General features: G+C 35.1%; 1 protein-coding gene across 1 annotated transcript; it reads right to left on the bottom strand.

Annotated features, from left to right (window-relative positions):
* Positions 1 to 5,583: 5,583 nt before the first annotated feature.
* On the bottom strand, positions 5,584 to 6,093 carry LOC145293358 (protein FAM200A-like). Its single transcript, XM_080139997.1, has one exon. It carries the CDS (start codon positions 6,091 to 6,093, stop codon positions 5,584 to 5,586), a length of 510 nt encoding a protein of 169 aa, XP_079996123.1.
* Positions 6,094 to 16,777: the final 10,684 nt, after the last annotated feature.

Here is a 16,777-nt window from a genome sequence, read left to right as displayed (position 1 = left end):
ACACTATCTCCTAACAAGCCTCCTTACAATCATAGTTGCTTACACTGCATGAGCTCTACTCAACCCCTTTATCCAGTAGCAATGAAATAACAATATCCCTAATCCACTTTGAGGAGTGTAACTATTTAGCAGATATAACCTCTACAAACTAACCCAATAACATTATCTAACCACGCGGGGTCGCAGAAATACCTGGATTAGAACCCAGGCGCGGAGCAAACCCTCTCAGTGGTGACGGACCCAGTAGATCTTCCCAGATCATCCGTCTAGGAGAAAGAAAACTCTGAAACTAAACCAAAGAGGAGGGAGGCCTCTTCAGTCTTGGATGACAGCCTTCCTAGAGCTGGTGACTCAAACAAATTACCGGTTTGCAATACCTAAATTGCTTAAGGAGTAGATAGGTCCTGCCTATCGCCCGGCTTCCACACTCCTTCTTTGCCTATTAGTCAGGCGCAGAGATACTATCAGTGATTCGACAGAAACACCCATTGGTAGATCTTGTTTCTTGTCTAGGGCAATGAACGCCGTTTCCCCCACTCCCGACACACCCCACCCCTAAAGCTGGGCATTTGAGAATGCTTGAGTACCACATATGCCTGAGCAATTAGATTGGGTTGACCTTCCTCTGATGGGTTGAGGGTACCGGATTGACAGTTACTGGCTGCTGTTTCCGACTGGTAGTACAGGAGCCCTAACTCTTTGGTAGCGCTTAGAGCGGCCGCTCCATCAACAGTTGAATAATATCGGGATGTTTGCAGTGCCATGGCGCGCATGGAAAGGGACCCTGCACTCATCCCCGGTGGGCTTTCCTGAGGCCACAGTCCTAGTTGATGGTGGGTCAGCTGATGGTCTACTTGTGATGCATGTGTGATATTCTGCATAACCTCCTGCTCGGCTTCCCCTAACCCAACTGAAACTCGTTAAAAAACATGATGACAGTACAATCTAAAAATAAGCTTAAACCAGGCTTAGGGTCAACCAAATTCAACTTGCCTCCTCCCTTGAGGCTTGCATTCACAAATATCCGTGGGCTTAGAACTAATTTAGCTGATGTTGAAGCATTTCTCCTAACAAATGCCCCGGATATCTTAGCACTAAGTGAGACTAACCTACACTCCTCCATCCCCTCTAACTACTTTAACATGCCTGGATATCTCCCACTCTGCCGTAAGGACTCTGACAGACATATGCACGGACTTGGAGTTTACATTCGTAATACCCTTCCCCTGACTAGAGAGACAAAACTAGAAACGGATGATCAAGCCTTTGTGTGCTTTAGACTAATCATGCAACACAACATTAGCTACTTTTACTTTCTCTACCGCTCTCCTTTGACCCAAGACTGCACCATAATAAACAAAGTATCTGACAGCATAGACACAGCACTCTCCTTCGACACTAGCGCCCAAGTACATGTATTTGGTGACTTTAATGTCCATCAGAAAAACTGGCTTGGATTCTCTACTTATACAGATGCAGCAGGCAGCGCAACTCATAGCTTCTCTGTATCTCACTCCCTATCGCAAATTGTTACTTTTCCAACCCGCTTCCCTGATCAGGAAGAACAACACGCATCACTATTAGATCTGTTTTTGACCACAATTCCTGATGATTGTGTAACGAAATCCGACAGCCCACTTGGGAACGCTGATCATGCGGTAATAATGGTTGGAATCGCCCTAAACTCTAGACCCAAAACTGAAGAGCCAGTGCTCAAAACAACCAGATATTATAAAAAGGCTGACTGGGAAGCTATCAGAGATCTTATCAGAGACGCCCCATGGGGAAATATTTTTTCTCTTCCTGCTGAACAGTGTGCAACTGAAACCACTGAATGGTTCAAAACTGCAATCGAAGCGCATGTTCCCATGCGGAAATTCTATAGCAAGCCCCACTCTCCCCAATGGTTTACTTCGACTTGCGCAACTGCCATTGCTCAAAGGCAGCATGCATTCCGAAGATTTAACCGACATAAGTCCAGTTCAAACAGACAAAAGTACATAGAAGCTAGAAGTAACGTTAAGAAAGAAATAGTGACAGCTAAGAGGGAATTTACGGAAACCACTAAAAAACGCATCGAAGCACAAAAATTAGGAACTCGTGACTTCTGGAAAATCTACAACAGTGTAGTAAATAATGGGCAATCAACGATTCCCCCACTAACCAACAATCACGAGGTTCTTTGCTCAGCAACCGAGAAGGCTAACATGCTTGCCAGTCGGTTTGCCTCCAACTCTACACTGGACCCTTTAAACCACCCCCTACCTGACTTTCCTATGCGGACAGACGCCAAGCTAGACGATCTGGAAATCACCCCTGCTCAGGTGCATGCTATCATAAAAAACCTTGACACTTCCAAAGCATGTGGACCCGACCTCATCCCAGCTGTGCTATTAAAAAAGTGCTCAGCCGAAGTAGCTCCAGTTCTCTCCAAACTCTACAACAAATGCCTTAATGAATCTTGCTTTCCGAGCTGCTGGAAAACTGCTTCTGTGGTACCAGTATTCAAGAATTCTGGCGAAAGAACTGACCCATTAAATTATCGCCCTATTAGCCTCCTCCCACTTTTTGCCAAAATATTTGAGACCTTAATTAACCATGCTCTAGTCCAGCACCTTACAGATGCTAAACTTCTGACCGACCATCAATATGGATTTAGACAAGCCCGTTCCACGGCAGACATCCTCACTGTAATCTCTGAACGCATATACCATTCACTGGACAAAGCGGGAGAGGGCAGAACGGTAGCTCTAGATATATCTAAGGCTTTTGACAGGGTATGGCATGAGGGTCTCCTCAGGAAGATTAGATCTTACGGTATCACTGGTAGAATACTTAACATAATTAAATCCTTCTTAGATAAGAGAAAAATCCAGGTTGTCCTCGACGGTCGTACGTCTAAACAATATAATATAAATGCCGGAGTGCCCCAGGGATCTATCCTTGGTCCTCTGCTGTTCCTGATATTCATAAATGACCTCCCCGATAAAATTGCCTCTGAGATGGGTATATATGCTGATGACACCACACTCTATAGCAGGCACGACAGGAAAACAAATGAACATATATCTAAAGTAATGGCAGAAACACTGGAGGATGACCTCAAATCAGTGGTGGAATGGGGACAGAAGTGGATGGTAACGTTCAATGCCACCAAGACAAAACTGGTTTCATTCAATAATTACAGGAAACCTTCTCTACCACCTATAGCAATGGCCAACAACTCTTTAGCTGAGAGTACGTCTTTCAAGCTCCTTGGCCTAACTTTCACAGGAAACATGAGCTGGAACAATTACATCGAGGGCATTGCCAGGGCTGCTGCGAGGAAGGTGGGCTCTCTCTCTACCGTGCTAGAAAACTTCTAACACCCAAAAGTATCCTGTACCTCTATAAGGCCACTATTCGCCCATGTATGGAGTATTGCTGTCATATTTGGGCCGGTGCATCGGCTACTAGTCTCTCTCTCCTTGACAGGGTTCAAAAGAGAGTCGCAAATCTGATAGGCCCTAAACTGGCATCAAAACTTCAGCCTCTGTCCCATCGTCGAAACGTTGCATCCCTCTGCCTGTTCTACAAGTATTATAATGGTGAATGCTCTGAAGAACTGCAAGCACTTGTGCCCCCACGACGTGAACACCCTCGACAGACCCGACAAGCTGCAAAATCCCACCCCCACACTGTAGAGATCCCTAGATGTAAAAGATCGTTCTACTCCAGTGGTTTCTTCCCCGGAACTGCAAGACTCTGGAATTCCATTCCAGGTCACTGCTTCCCCAACTGTACTGACATGCATAAGTTCAAGTGCAACGTGAACCAACATCTCGCTGCCCTAATCCCTACATAGTGCCCCAGTAGATGTTTTCCCTGATAGTAGCCCCCTACACCAAAGTGGCAATGTGCCTTGTTTGGGGTGAAAATATAATTTAAAAAAAATAAAAAAAATAAAAAATAAAAGTAAAAAAAACATTATGAATAACACATAAGGCGGTGGAAATACCGTATGTAAAACATTGTATTCCACATCGTAACCCGAAAAAAAAATGTATCCTAGGCCCACCGTATTCCGAGGTTCTACTGTATTTAAATTAAGACTTTTTAAATCTATTTTTATATGTAATGCCAGTATATATATATATGTGTGTGTATTTATGTATGCATATATGCATGTACATTTATATATATATATATATATATATATATATATATATATATATATATATATATATAGTTATAGTTATCCACAAACAGGACTGTTTCGCAGCTCATTAGTGCGGCTAGACAAGAAAATGCCTCAAGCCAGGATTGAAACCCGATCGCCCACGCGACATTCTGAGCTTCTAACCATAGCGCTATACGGCTGTTGCTATGCGGGCAGTGAATTAACAATGTTTTATTATATATATATATATATATATATATATATATATATATATATATATATATATATATATATATATATATATATATATATATATATATATGTGTGTGTGTGTGCATTTATAATATAATTACATATAAACAACAGAAAAAAAAGCTTTCTTAAGATGGACATTAGCCAAAGCATAAATTATAGATTATTCGGTACTTATACAGCAGGGGTTTTCAGGCTTGCTTGACCCATGCACCCCTTTTACCATTTGTCAGAAGTTCATTCACCCCCTCATTTCCAAAAAAAAAAAAATTCAAAAATGCATTCTAAATAATATGCAAATATTACGAAACACTTTTATTTTTCCTTATTTGTATATATACATTCACAACATTATACATGGCCTATGTTTATAATTGAGTTTTATAAATTAAATGCGAATTGAAAATATCGATGGATATACAAAATAGAAATAAAAGCAGAATTTATTTTTTATTTATAATGAATTTCTTAAAAAACAAAAATGAAACTAATGCAATTTAAAAAGATAAGTAAAATAACAAGAAATTAAAATCTGCAATCAATTTAATTCAGAAAATTACGATTCTTCAAATGACAAAAACTGTGATTGTTTTGCTTTGGCAAATTTTGAAATATTCGGAGGAGTGCTTGACAGGGCACAACGCAGGTCGTTTACTACCTCATATCTACTGCGTTGCTTTGTTTTAATTTGCAACAAAGTTGAAAAGCCTGACTTGCAAAGATATGTCGATACAAATGGAAGCAATGCACGGATATTTCCGACACTTTTCGGTAGTATTCGCACATCAGGGGCCAAAATCCTGTTATTGATTTTTCATCAAACATATCTCTTGCTTCCAAATCAGTTTTTAGCTCAAGGAATTCATCTTGGCAATCATCTGGAACTCTTTCAACTGCCAATTTGAATGGATTTCTTGCTAAATCAAACTCATCATCACCAAGTTCAGGAAAGTATCTGCTGAATTAATTTTTCAGTGCTGTCAAATGCTGCAAAATTTCATTTTTTGCAAATTGTGGAAGCATCTTATCTTAACCACAAATATCAAGAATGGATGTCAGTTTCTCAAACATACATTTTTTGTATTGACTTTTCTCTTTCAATTTTCAAGCTTGCTCATAAAAGCTCCCAAGGTATCTACGAATTTTATAATATTTGTATTCCTTCCTTGTATCTAAAGATTCAGTTTATTCAGCTGCTCGAATATATCACCCAAATAAGCAAGACGCATGATCCATTCTTCATTGTTTATCCAGGCAAGAAATTCAGTCTTACCTTGAACCTCGAAAAACAATTTGAGCTCGTCCCTAAGCTGAAATATTCGCTCAGTTACGTTACCTCTTGACAGCCAACGGACGTTTGTGTGAAAAAGAAGTGAATGATGAGTAGCATCCATATCATAACATAACTGCTTGAAAAGAGGAGAACAAAAAAGAAATTTCTCTTTAAATACACCTGCATGAACATACCTTGCAAACACCATCAACTGGGAACAGTATGCCACATCGGTTGATTCATCAAGTTGAATTGAAAATAATCCAAATGCTGAAGACTTGATCTCTTGCACAACTTGATCCTTGATGTCAGTGGCCATATCGCTTATCCTCCTTTGAACAGTACTGTTTGAGAGTGGAACCGCTGCAATTTTTTTCTTCATTTCATCTCCCAACACAATTTCCACCATTTTGAGAGAGCAAGGCTTAATCAAATTTTCCCCAATTGTATGTGATCATTTCTGCTTTGCTATTTCAAAAGCTACAAAATAAGAAGCTTCAGTAACTTTCTGTTTATTTTCTTTAAAATCTGTTGATACGAGTCTCATCTTTTTTACAGCATCCCATGACGTTCAAAAAAGTTTTTGTTCTTGTCTTTATGTTCAGGATGAACATTTTGCAAATGTTGCTTCGTCTTTGCTGGTTTCATAGAATCGTTTGTCAAAGCTTTATTACAAATAACACATCGAGACCGTTCTTCTCCATTGATGACGATAGATGTGAATCCATACTCAATATATGAATGATCATACTTTCTTTTTTTTTTTTTGATACGCATGATAGGATCCAAATTCTGTAATTAAGACATAGAAAATTCGAAATTATAAAATATAAAATTTATAAATGGAACTTTTTACAGACAATTTTATAGATTTAATTTTTCTATAATCAGCATCATGGCTGACATGAAGAAGTATACAATGACAAGGATGCATAAACAAGAACGTGTAATATTCTTAATTACAGGAGAATATTCTCCGTTTTAGTACATAAAAACTAGACTAGCTCGCGAAGCACAGTCACAAAAACTGGCATAATCAGATTAGCTAACAAAGAGAAAACAACTGGAATTATAATGGGAATAAAAAGAGATAACAGAGATACATGCAGACAGTAGAAGAAACAAAATTATTGTAGGATACCTACTTACTTCGAGATAAAATTCAGCAAAAGATAAAAGGTTAATGTAGTTTGCTTGAAGCATTGTTTAGTATGTACAGAAATGTGATTCGTAGAAGGCAATACAATGCAGTAGTAAAACAGAGAGACTAACTGAAGCAAATGAAGAAAAGATTTATCAATACAATCTGAATACAGTATATAAATATATTTAAATATTTCATACATACATTATATTCAAGGTTGTATTGAGATTATTTGCGTCAGATGGTCTGTTGGAAAATCTGTGAATTTATAATATTTCGAGAATAGGTATCTTTTTGTCAGATATGTGTTCGATTTCGTTCAAATGTGCATAGTAAACAGGCCACCTATACCGCAGAAATTGCGACTTGAAATATATTATTTAATATTTGCTATTATTATTATTACAATAATATTTTAATTAATTTTGTGGGACTATCAAAATTCAGCATTATTTTATTTAATTACTTACTGTAATATTTGTATAATTATGATTAAAATATTTGATTATTTTATATTTATTTATTTTATTTTTTTAATTAATATTATTTTCTGCTTTATCATTAGGCCGACCGTTGAAATTTGAATTTCTATTAAATTAAATTAAGATTTGACTATCAAGGGGGATAACTTGTTGACCTAGCAAAGGGAGATTACCGTATTGGTTACATAATTTTTTCTTTCTTTTTTTGTAGTTAATTAGTTAAATTTAAATTTAAAGATTGTCACTTCCTTAGTTTATTTATTATTTCTGATATTTTGATATCATCTTAATTAGTATGATCTAACTTGTTAGTAATAATTATTATTTAGTGCATATTGAGAATGGTTGAAATAATTTGATCTTTAAACTTAGTATAATCTTATTTGTAGTGATAATTATTAATTAATGTCTATTGGAGTTGGTTGAAACCATTAATCATTATTTATTAAATATATATTTATGATATTCTGTTATGAATTATTATTATTATTATTATTATTATTATTATTATTATTAATCTTATTAATCTTATTAATCTTATTATTATTATTTATTTATTTATTTATTTATTTATTTATTTATAATTTCAGTGTAGCCGTGGCTACTATGGATTTACAATATTCGGCCCAGAGCATCTCTCGTAGATTTTTTCTCCAAAGTCATAATTCACCCCCTTAAATCCCTAAATTCACCCCTGGGGGGTGAATTTCACTCCTAATGAGAACCCCTGTTATACAGTATACGGCCGTATTATCATCGGAATCATTTTAGTGGTTTATAGAAAATGCCGAAAGGTGCCGAAAGGTGCCGAAAGGTGGCGAAAGAAGGTTACGTAATTTCTTCGCACAAACACTGGATTTCTTCTTTTTTTTTAAATGAAAACCAGATTTTTTTTTTCAGAATGTAGTTAATTCAATGAATATTTAATTAAAAAATTCAAACAATTCCAATGGAAAATTAATTGAAAAATAAAAAAGATTATTATTAGAAAATCTTTTAAAAATTCGTTGTAAAATAAGTTTTATGACGAAATATTTCTTTAAACATAAAATAATTCATAGAATACTAAAATGTTGATTCTGTCTATGGATTTTTTTTCTAATTATGATTTTTTGTTGATTTTTTGTTGTTTTTTTTGTTTTTTTTATAATGTTTTATTATAATAAACACTGATAGCAAACAAATGTTTACTTTTTATTTTTTTGTATTATGGTTTAGGCGCTCAGCATATCGGAACATTCCGGCATTTCCCATACGATTCTGGCGGTAGCACAGTTCTTATACAACATAAAAATCGAATGATCTAAAATTCGGACTCTAGCTTCCGTTCATCCTGAGGAAACGCTATCTTCCCACACATGAAGAAAGGTTTCCAATGCATCATTTAAACAATTAAATAGGACGTTGTTGCTGGATTTGACACACTTGGTATGCATTTTATCGTTGAATTCTTAGAAAGCTATTTGCAATGAAATAATTATATAAAGATTAAAACAATATTACCTCAACACAGTTGGTTATAGTTTTATAACTATTAGCTCACAATAATAATTTCCCAGAGATACAATAACGTAATAGGCAAATTAAACTTGAAATGGTATTTAAATATCACTTTATTAAGGAACATTAAAAAGCTTTGCTTTAAAACAAAAACAAAAATGAAAACCAAAAATATGCTCGTATAATACTAGTTCTGCTTTGGATTATCAATTATTGTACTAAAGCTGCGCTAATCAAGACATGTTTCCCGAAGACTTATTCGTATACATTTTAATCAAACAAAATTCATATTAAAATATTCCTCTACTTTAAGATTGAGTTACATTTTTCAAAAATTCATATTTATTTTTCTGATTGATCATAATTTGCAGTTCCCTCATGACGTTACCTATTCCTTACTGTCTCACACACTCTTATGTTGGATGATCACGGTCAGTTACCTGATAGATGCTTGGCTTATTCAAAAAGACGGGTGCAGAGATCAGAATATATTTTTGGTAATAATCAGAACACCAAATAGATATTATATCTGATTTACAAAAGTGTCTTATTTAATGGGATAGTCACGCTGGGATCCATCTTCGTGGGAAAAGTATTTTTCCTAGATGAGCTCCAGATAAAGCCTCAATAAATAAGAACTGTCTGGATGTTGTTTTCAGTTGATGTCTCCAGCAACAGCCGAACAATGATCAATCACAAGAGAACAGTGAGAAAAAAAATATGGCCATGTTTCGAATGAATTTGAATTTTTTATCGTAAGATTCATGCAAAATACGAATGTTGGATTGAATAAAGTCTTCATTTATAAACTAAATTGAGTCCAAATGTATTGATAACATAAAGTAAAAATCAATATATTCCGCTAAATACATGAGTAAAAATTTTATGAAAGAAATTATATATAAGTGGGCTGGCAAGTTTTCAGGGGAGACAACGAAGCAAAAAATCCGAAGAAAAATTCATCCCGAAGCAGCAAAACTAGAGATGGCTTGCAAGGACACTACATATATATATATATATATATATATATATATATATATATATATATATATATATATGAAAGTGAGAATGTGTGTGAGGACACTTCTACACCTATATACTCAACTGTGTTTTGATCAACAGACACGTGAAAACTTTTTAATCTGTTTTCATCTGGAAAAGGTGGCTGATAAGGAGTCAGAATTGAAAAATTGGTATTGGGGAGGGGGTCATCAGATTTTATCTTTTTTATCAACAGTTTCACGTGTTTTGAAAACATTTTTAAAGATCTTGGCAAGCTTGTCTAATGGTTATCGTACTTAACTCCGTGTCTTTAGGGTTAGGTTTCGATTTCAGCTAGAGTATTTTTTTACAAGAAGTGAACAGTTTAGATCTGCTAGTCTATCTATAAAAGTGAGAATGTGTGTGTGTGTGTGTGTGTGTGTGTGTGTCTACATTTTCCTACCAAATAACTCTGTTAATTTTCGGTCTACGGACTCGAGATTTCATATGCTGGGTATTATGATCTGGGAAAATATTTTTAATCCATTTTCAGCCAGAAATTTGGCTGTCAAGGGTTAAAGTGTAAGAATTTGATTTTTGAAAACTCTAGAAAACTCCTCCATCAATTTTGGGTCTAAACACTTAAAATTTTAAATGTTGATTACTTGGACATGGATCAAACCTTTTAATTTGATTTGAGCCCCAAAATATAAATGTTCAGTGGTCAAAATTGGGGTCAAAGTTTACAAAAAAATAATCTCGGCGGTCTCTACCTAATTAATCAGCCAATTTCTGATCTAAACATTTGAAATTTTACATAAATTGTATTTAGATATAGGGCAAGCTTTGTCATCGGTGTGGGTCGGAAATCTGAGCTGCTAAGTGGTCAAAGTTCAAACGATTGGACCTATGCGGTGTCTAGAAAACTACTCAATCAATTTTTTGTCTAAACATTTGGTAAGAATACATAACGGGTATTCAGACATCCGGCAAGCATTTTAATCAGTTTTGCGGCGAAATTTTGATTGACAAAAAATCTAATTGAAAGAGTTGACCTTTGCAGATTCTCTCAAATTCATCTGCCAATTTTGGGTGTAAAGACTTGAAATTTTAGATGTAGGTAACTTGGACATGAGTAAAACTTTCTAGTTTGATTTGAGACCAAAATTATAAATGTTAAAAGGTCAAAATTGGGGTCAAAGTTAAAAGCAAATAACCTCTACGGTCTCTATGAAATTACTCAGGCAAATTTTTGTCTAAACATTTGAAATCTTACATAAAGTGCAATCACACGTAGAGCGAGTTATAAACAGTATATAGGGCCCAAGCAAAGCGAGGCTGAACTGCTAGTGTTCAATAAAAATATAGCATAGAATGGTATGATAACAAAATATTGAAAGTTTCTATTCACGGACAGGGGTGACAAGAACTGACCAATTAGATAAAACTAGACTCTTGCACCAACAAATCACAAACCGTAATCCTCCATGAAATATACTGAACCACTTAGAACTTAAAATTCTTGCACATAAGCTTTAGGTTTGGTACGGAAAGAAACTCTTCTATTTGTCCCGGGAATTTTGGGGTGAACTACATACCTGGGATTTTATTCTTCCTCTGCATCTAAAACCAAGCTTCTATCTTTATATCATTAACGCTCTGATCCCCATCTGGCATCAATTGAAATGGATGGCTCTCGTCTTGGGGAGGCTCCGTGTTTTGACAAGGTTCTGGGATCGACCTTTCCTCCTGATCTGAAATTGAACGCGTACATCAAATCTGTTGCCAAGGTCGCTGGAAAAATGGTGGTATCCTTCTACCGCTCCAGTAGATATCTCACTGCTGATGCAATTCTCTATCTACATAAAATCCAAGTACGTCCAAGGATGGAGTACTGCTGTGATATCTGGACAGAGGCTGCTAAAAAGAGCAGAGCCTGCCTTGACAGATTACAAAATAGACTTCGTAGCGGAGTGGGGGTGCCCTTTTCTCTTTCCTTCAACCTCTCTCACAGAACGGACGTTGCGAGCCTGTCTTTGTTTTTATCGTTATTTCCACAGGAAGTTCTCGTCTGAGCTGCAATCTTTTGCCCCCTCTCGCCAATCTTTCACGAAAAACACCCGCCTAGCTGAAACCACTGTCGGTAATTTTCCCCACTCTTTATCTGTGCCTAAATCTAAACGTAGATTCCATCATGAACAAAGCTTCTTTCTTAGAAGTGCACGCCTGTGGAACTCTCTTCCATTTGCCTGTTTCCCACCTGACTACAACTTGCATGTCTTCAAGTCCAGCGTAAACAAATTACTGATAAACCGCCCCCTTAAGTAAGTTACTAACGATTACTACGATATTATCCCATTGATTACTGTACACGCAATAACCCTTATCCCCGAGTGACATCTTGACCTTGATAAGTGGTGACTTCCATGTAAAAAAAAACAACTTTTATAATTGAAAATTTCCCCGGGTGATACTGCATTTTGGTTTGAAAATGTCTCTTCTCTTAAATGACCTACAACGACAAACTTTATATGTTTTATTTTTTAATCAGAGCGACTCTTATTACAGCCAATTTACGAAGCATGTTCGTAAACACAATGGTACACATGTTGATTAAATAGCAAAATAATAAGGCGCTTTATTGGTCCTATATTAACTCTAATGGCACTATAAGGGAAAAACAGAGATATTATAACGAAGAAATATACAGATATATATTAACATATATATTACATTTTATAAATTTAAAAAAAAATGAAAGTGAAAAGTAGTGGTAATTGTTTTTCCCAACCAGGTCACGGGTAGGCTAGTAGACACACACACACACACACACACACACACACACATATATATATATATATATATATATATATATATATATAGTAATTTATAAAATATATATGGCGATTAAGCTACACTGAATATTCTGATTTTCATCCACTGTAGGATTCGTCAGGCTTATGCGCGAATTTTGTGGTTGATTCTTGTTTTTATATATGTTGAGGATTTCTAGTTAGCCAATCAGCTTTCTAGTATCCACCGCGCCCCCTCCTATCAGCCAATGGACATGCATTTTATCGAACAAAGGATCTGTTTTAGAACTAGGTTAGTGGTTTAAGGTAGATCTTTTCCCTCCTTTTTTTATTTTTTTTTATATATATATATATGAATATACCTATGTGTACACACACACATACATATATATATATACATATATGTGTGATCGTTTATGTATATTCATGTTTATTTAATTTATTTATTTGTTTGTTTTCTATTGTTATTGTTAGTTTTAAAGCTATTTCGTATCGCTATCGTAGAGTAAGTTTTATTTCGTGAACACAGTTGTTTGCTATTTCTCGTCTACAGTTTAATAGATTTTGAGGTTCTTTAAAGTACAGGATAGCAAATTTTTCATGGAAGCATAATTTACATGGGTCGTCTAAATGTCTGCACGTAGTAGCTTGTCTCATTATTTTCCATTCGACTACTGGCGAATGTCCGCTTTCTTTGAGTTCCCAGTATTTATTCGCTAGTGTTGTTTTTATACGGTGTTTTTTAACACTAGCGAATAAATACTGGGAACTCAAAGAAAGCGGACATTCGCCGGTAGTCGAATGGAAAATAATGAGACAGGTGTAAATATTCTATCTGTTTCAGTTTGTATTTCTCCTCACAACACAACTTATTTTTGCAACCCCCTCTTTGTAATACAGGTCTGAATAATGAGAAAATCTGAATTTTTTACTCAAAAACTTTAAAAAAACTTTTTAGATTAAAATTTTTTAAACTTCTTTCAGAATAGAAAATCTTTAACCTTTTACAAGAAACATATTTCATATAGGTTTCATTAACAAATATTCAGTACATAACGAGAAAAATAGCGTTGAAAATTTTAAAAGGACTGTATAACTGGTTATAGTCACTAGTAGTCCTCGCCAGCGAAAGTCTTTGTTATTGTTATTCTATTATTATTATTATTATTATTATTATTATTATTATTATTATTATTATTATTATTATTATTATCATCATTATTATTATTATTATTATTATTTAAAACATTTTGTGTCCTGCTCCTTCGCACGAGGATTAATATATATATTAGATATCTGCATATATATATATATATATATATATATATATATATATATTAGATATGTGCATATATATATATATATATATATATATTAGATATGTTCACACATATATATTAATGATGTGCATATATATATGTATATATATACATATATATATATATATATGGAGAGATGAAAATGGACAAACCAAAATTATATGTTCATCAGTGTTTCGTCATTATTTCAATACCTTTACAGGATGATTTTTTTGAAGAAATAAATTACCAGTACAACATTTATTGCAAGGTTTTGGATGTCCAAAACGTCACTGCAATAATTGAATGTAAAACAGTAGGAAATAAAATAAGGGAGTTTAATCGCAATCCAGACATTCTGCAATCTCATGAATAATGTTTGGGAAAGAGCTCAAATATGCGAAGCTGAAAATAAGCAAACTTTAAAGACATTGTTTTTTATAAATAAAGATTGTTTGAATTTTGAATTATAAAAATGTTCCCAATGTCTTACTCAGACTGTTTTAAAATTACAGAAACATATCATAAATGTAGCATTTATTTAAGTTCAAAACCTTTTAGTAACTTTTCGCACAACCTGTATATTGATACACATTCAATTATATCGCAAGGTGACACACATCAAAAGTAAAATAAATCAGAGACAGGACACCTCAAGAACCAACGGATGACAACTTCCGTTTAAACGATGACATTTGGGAGGCAAAAGAACATGAGAAAAAAGTGAGGATGAGGAGGAGAAGAAGAAAGAAGAAGCAAATATCCCTGCAGTCATAAAAACGCCATATAAGAAAATCTCGAAAGTATGCCAGCTATAGTTCGGAAGAAAGGTGGAACAATCTGAACAAAAAGGAGGAACATGTGTGACATCTGCATGTATAAAGATACCCCGCTCGTTTAGGGTGGGCACTATTCAATGTACAGCACATATAGTCCAATCAAAATGTGGCTGAATCCCCAAAAAATTGCTAACAAACTTGCATATTGGGCATGAATAATCTCTCTTTCAGATAAAAAAAATTTACCATAATTAAGCTATCCAAAAGGAGGCAACGGCCACGGTCTTTAAAATCCAACTTAGCAATATTAACATTTCAAGACATCAAATTCTTGACCTTTCTGGCAAGAATGTCCATAATTCCCAACAATTACTGACAAAAATAAACGTTTTTCTGGCAAAAACTTTCTTAAATTAGAAAACAAAACTACTTTTTTTGCATGAAAACCCACACAGGGCTAACCCCACGAAAGCTTGACATTTTCCTGGTGTTTACAATTGTATAGCTATATGCTTAATAATAAACTAATACCAGGAAATGATTAGCCCCTGCTATAGTTTTCATTTTCGTTTCTTATATGGAGTGGGGCAGAGCCACTTGCTTATTTTGATTTTTTATTGATATTTCAAATAATCACGTTGCTCTGCCTCATACTGTACAGAGATGAATATAAAAGGTACAAAAACAGATTAAGTAGCTTTTTTCTAGGCAACAATTTTCACATTAATTTCTGATATTTCATAAAAAAATTAGTACACAATAAGTACAATTTATAATAAATGAATGGTCAATTGGTCGAGAGCTTGGGCAAAGCTCTTGCATAACCATCACAGAAGAAGTTCATGAACGGGCTAAAGAACATTTCTTGTCAAGAATCATCATCATCAGCAGCATCATCATCAGCATCATCATCATCATCATCATCATCATCATGGCTGCGGTGAGTTTGTGCTGTGGAAGTTTTGCAATTACCACACAAGTCTGAACTGTAAATGCCATGTTTCTTGCAACTGCATCTTGTACACGTTGAAGTACAGTTACACGTAATTATAGTTTTCAAATTGACAGGAATAGGTGAAAAGCCAGTCTTGATTGGCTGTAATTTACCGTCGTAAATTTTAAATTAACACTCGTCAGGTTTTAGCTGGTTTCTACCATTTCAATTCCTGAATTTGGAAGTAAAGTCGAAGGATGGGAATTTTGTAACTTCTCTTGCTGGTGGCAATGATTTGGTCTCAAATACTTTGAGCTTTTTGCAAATTTTTCCTTCAAGAACCTCAGTCGCAGTTGATTGATGTTTTTCCCATCATTAATAGTGTACAGGCACACTAAAGCCTTCTCCCTAACTTCAATAACCTCTTTTGCACTACTATCCTTGCTAAGCACTTCTGCTAGATTGAGGAAGTTTCTATTATTTATGAACTTTCCGAAGAGACGCTGTCTTCCAATTGTCTAAAAACTGGATGTAGAATCATACTTCAGTAGTGCATGGATAAAAAGAATGTTGGAACAGGCCACATCTTCCAAAGATTTTCTCATCTCTTTGAAGTTCCAGAGTTTAACACACTTTTAGCACACTAGCCTTTGGTTGTGGCGTGAAGATGTTTTAACCATCATCTCTATTGACAGGATAACATGAAAGAATCAATAGGTCAGTGTAATCTGTTATCAAATTAGTTTCTACTGTATGTGCCAGTTTTAGATCAGTCTTCACAATCAACACGACAGCATCTGAAGATGCATCGATTACCTTAAACTCTTTCCCACAAGTTGATGAACAATTGTTTGTTTTGTTGATTAGCAATGAAAACATCCTTTTTTAATTTGAATACCATTAAAGGGATCAGTGACAACAGAACCTCCTGCTCGGCCACTTTCATACCCATCAAATACAATGTATGTTTTTCCATAATTAATTGTGACATATCTGGGGTATTCGAAACAGATCTCATAAAATGTATGTCATTTTTGCCATGGGAGGCGGTGAAGTAGTACTCTACTATTCAAAAAATCCTGCGGATCCGAAGACTGTGGACCTAGTTGTATAGGGGAAATCAGTTCCCATATTGCGTCTGCCAAAACCGTTGTTTTGCCTC

The sequence above is a fragment of the Euprymna scolopes genome, chromosome 14 (assembly GCF_053919585.1).
Source record: "Euprymna scolopes isolate OS-2025 chromosome 14, ASM5391958v1, whole genome shotgun sequence".
Classification (NCBI taxonomy): Eukaryota; Metazoa; Mollusca; class Cephalopoda; order Sepiida; family Sepiolidae; genus Euprymna; species Euprymna scolopes.
This window is presented reverse-complemented; position numbering and strand designations above follow the sequence as displayed.

Excerpts from the sequence above, each read along its gene's own strand:
- LOC145293358 (XM_080139997.1), bottom strand. The coding sequence starts at position 6,093 with ATGGTGGAAATTGTGTTGGGAGATGAAATGAAGAAAAAAATTGCAGCG.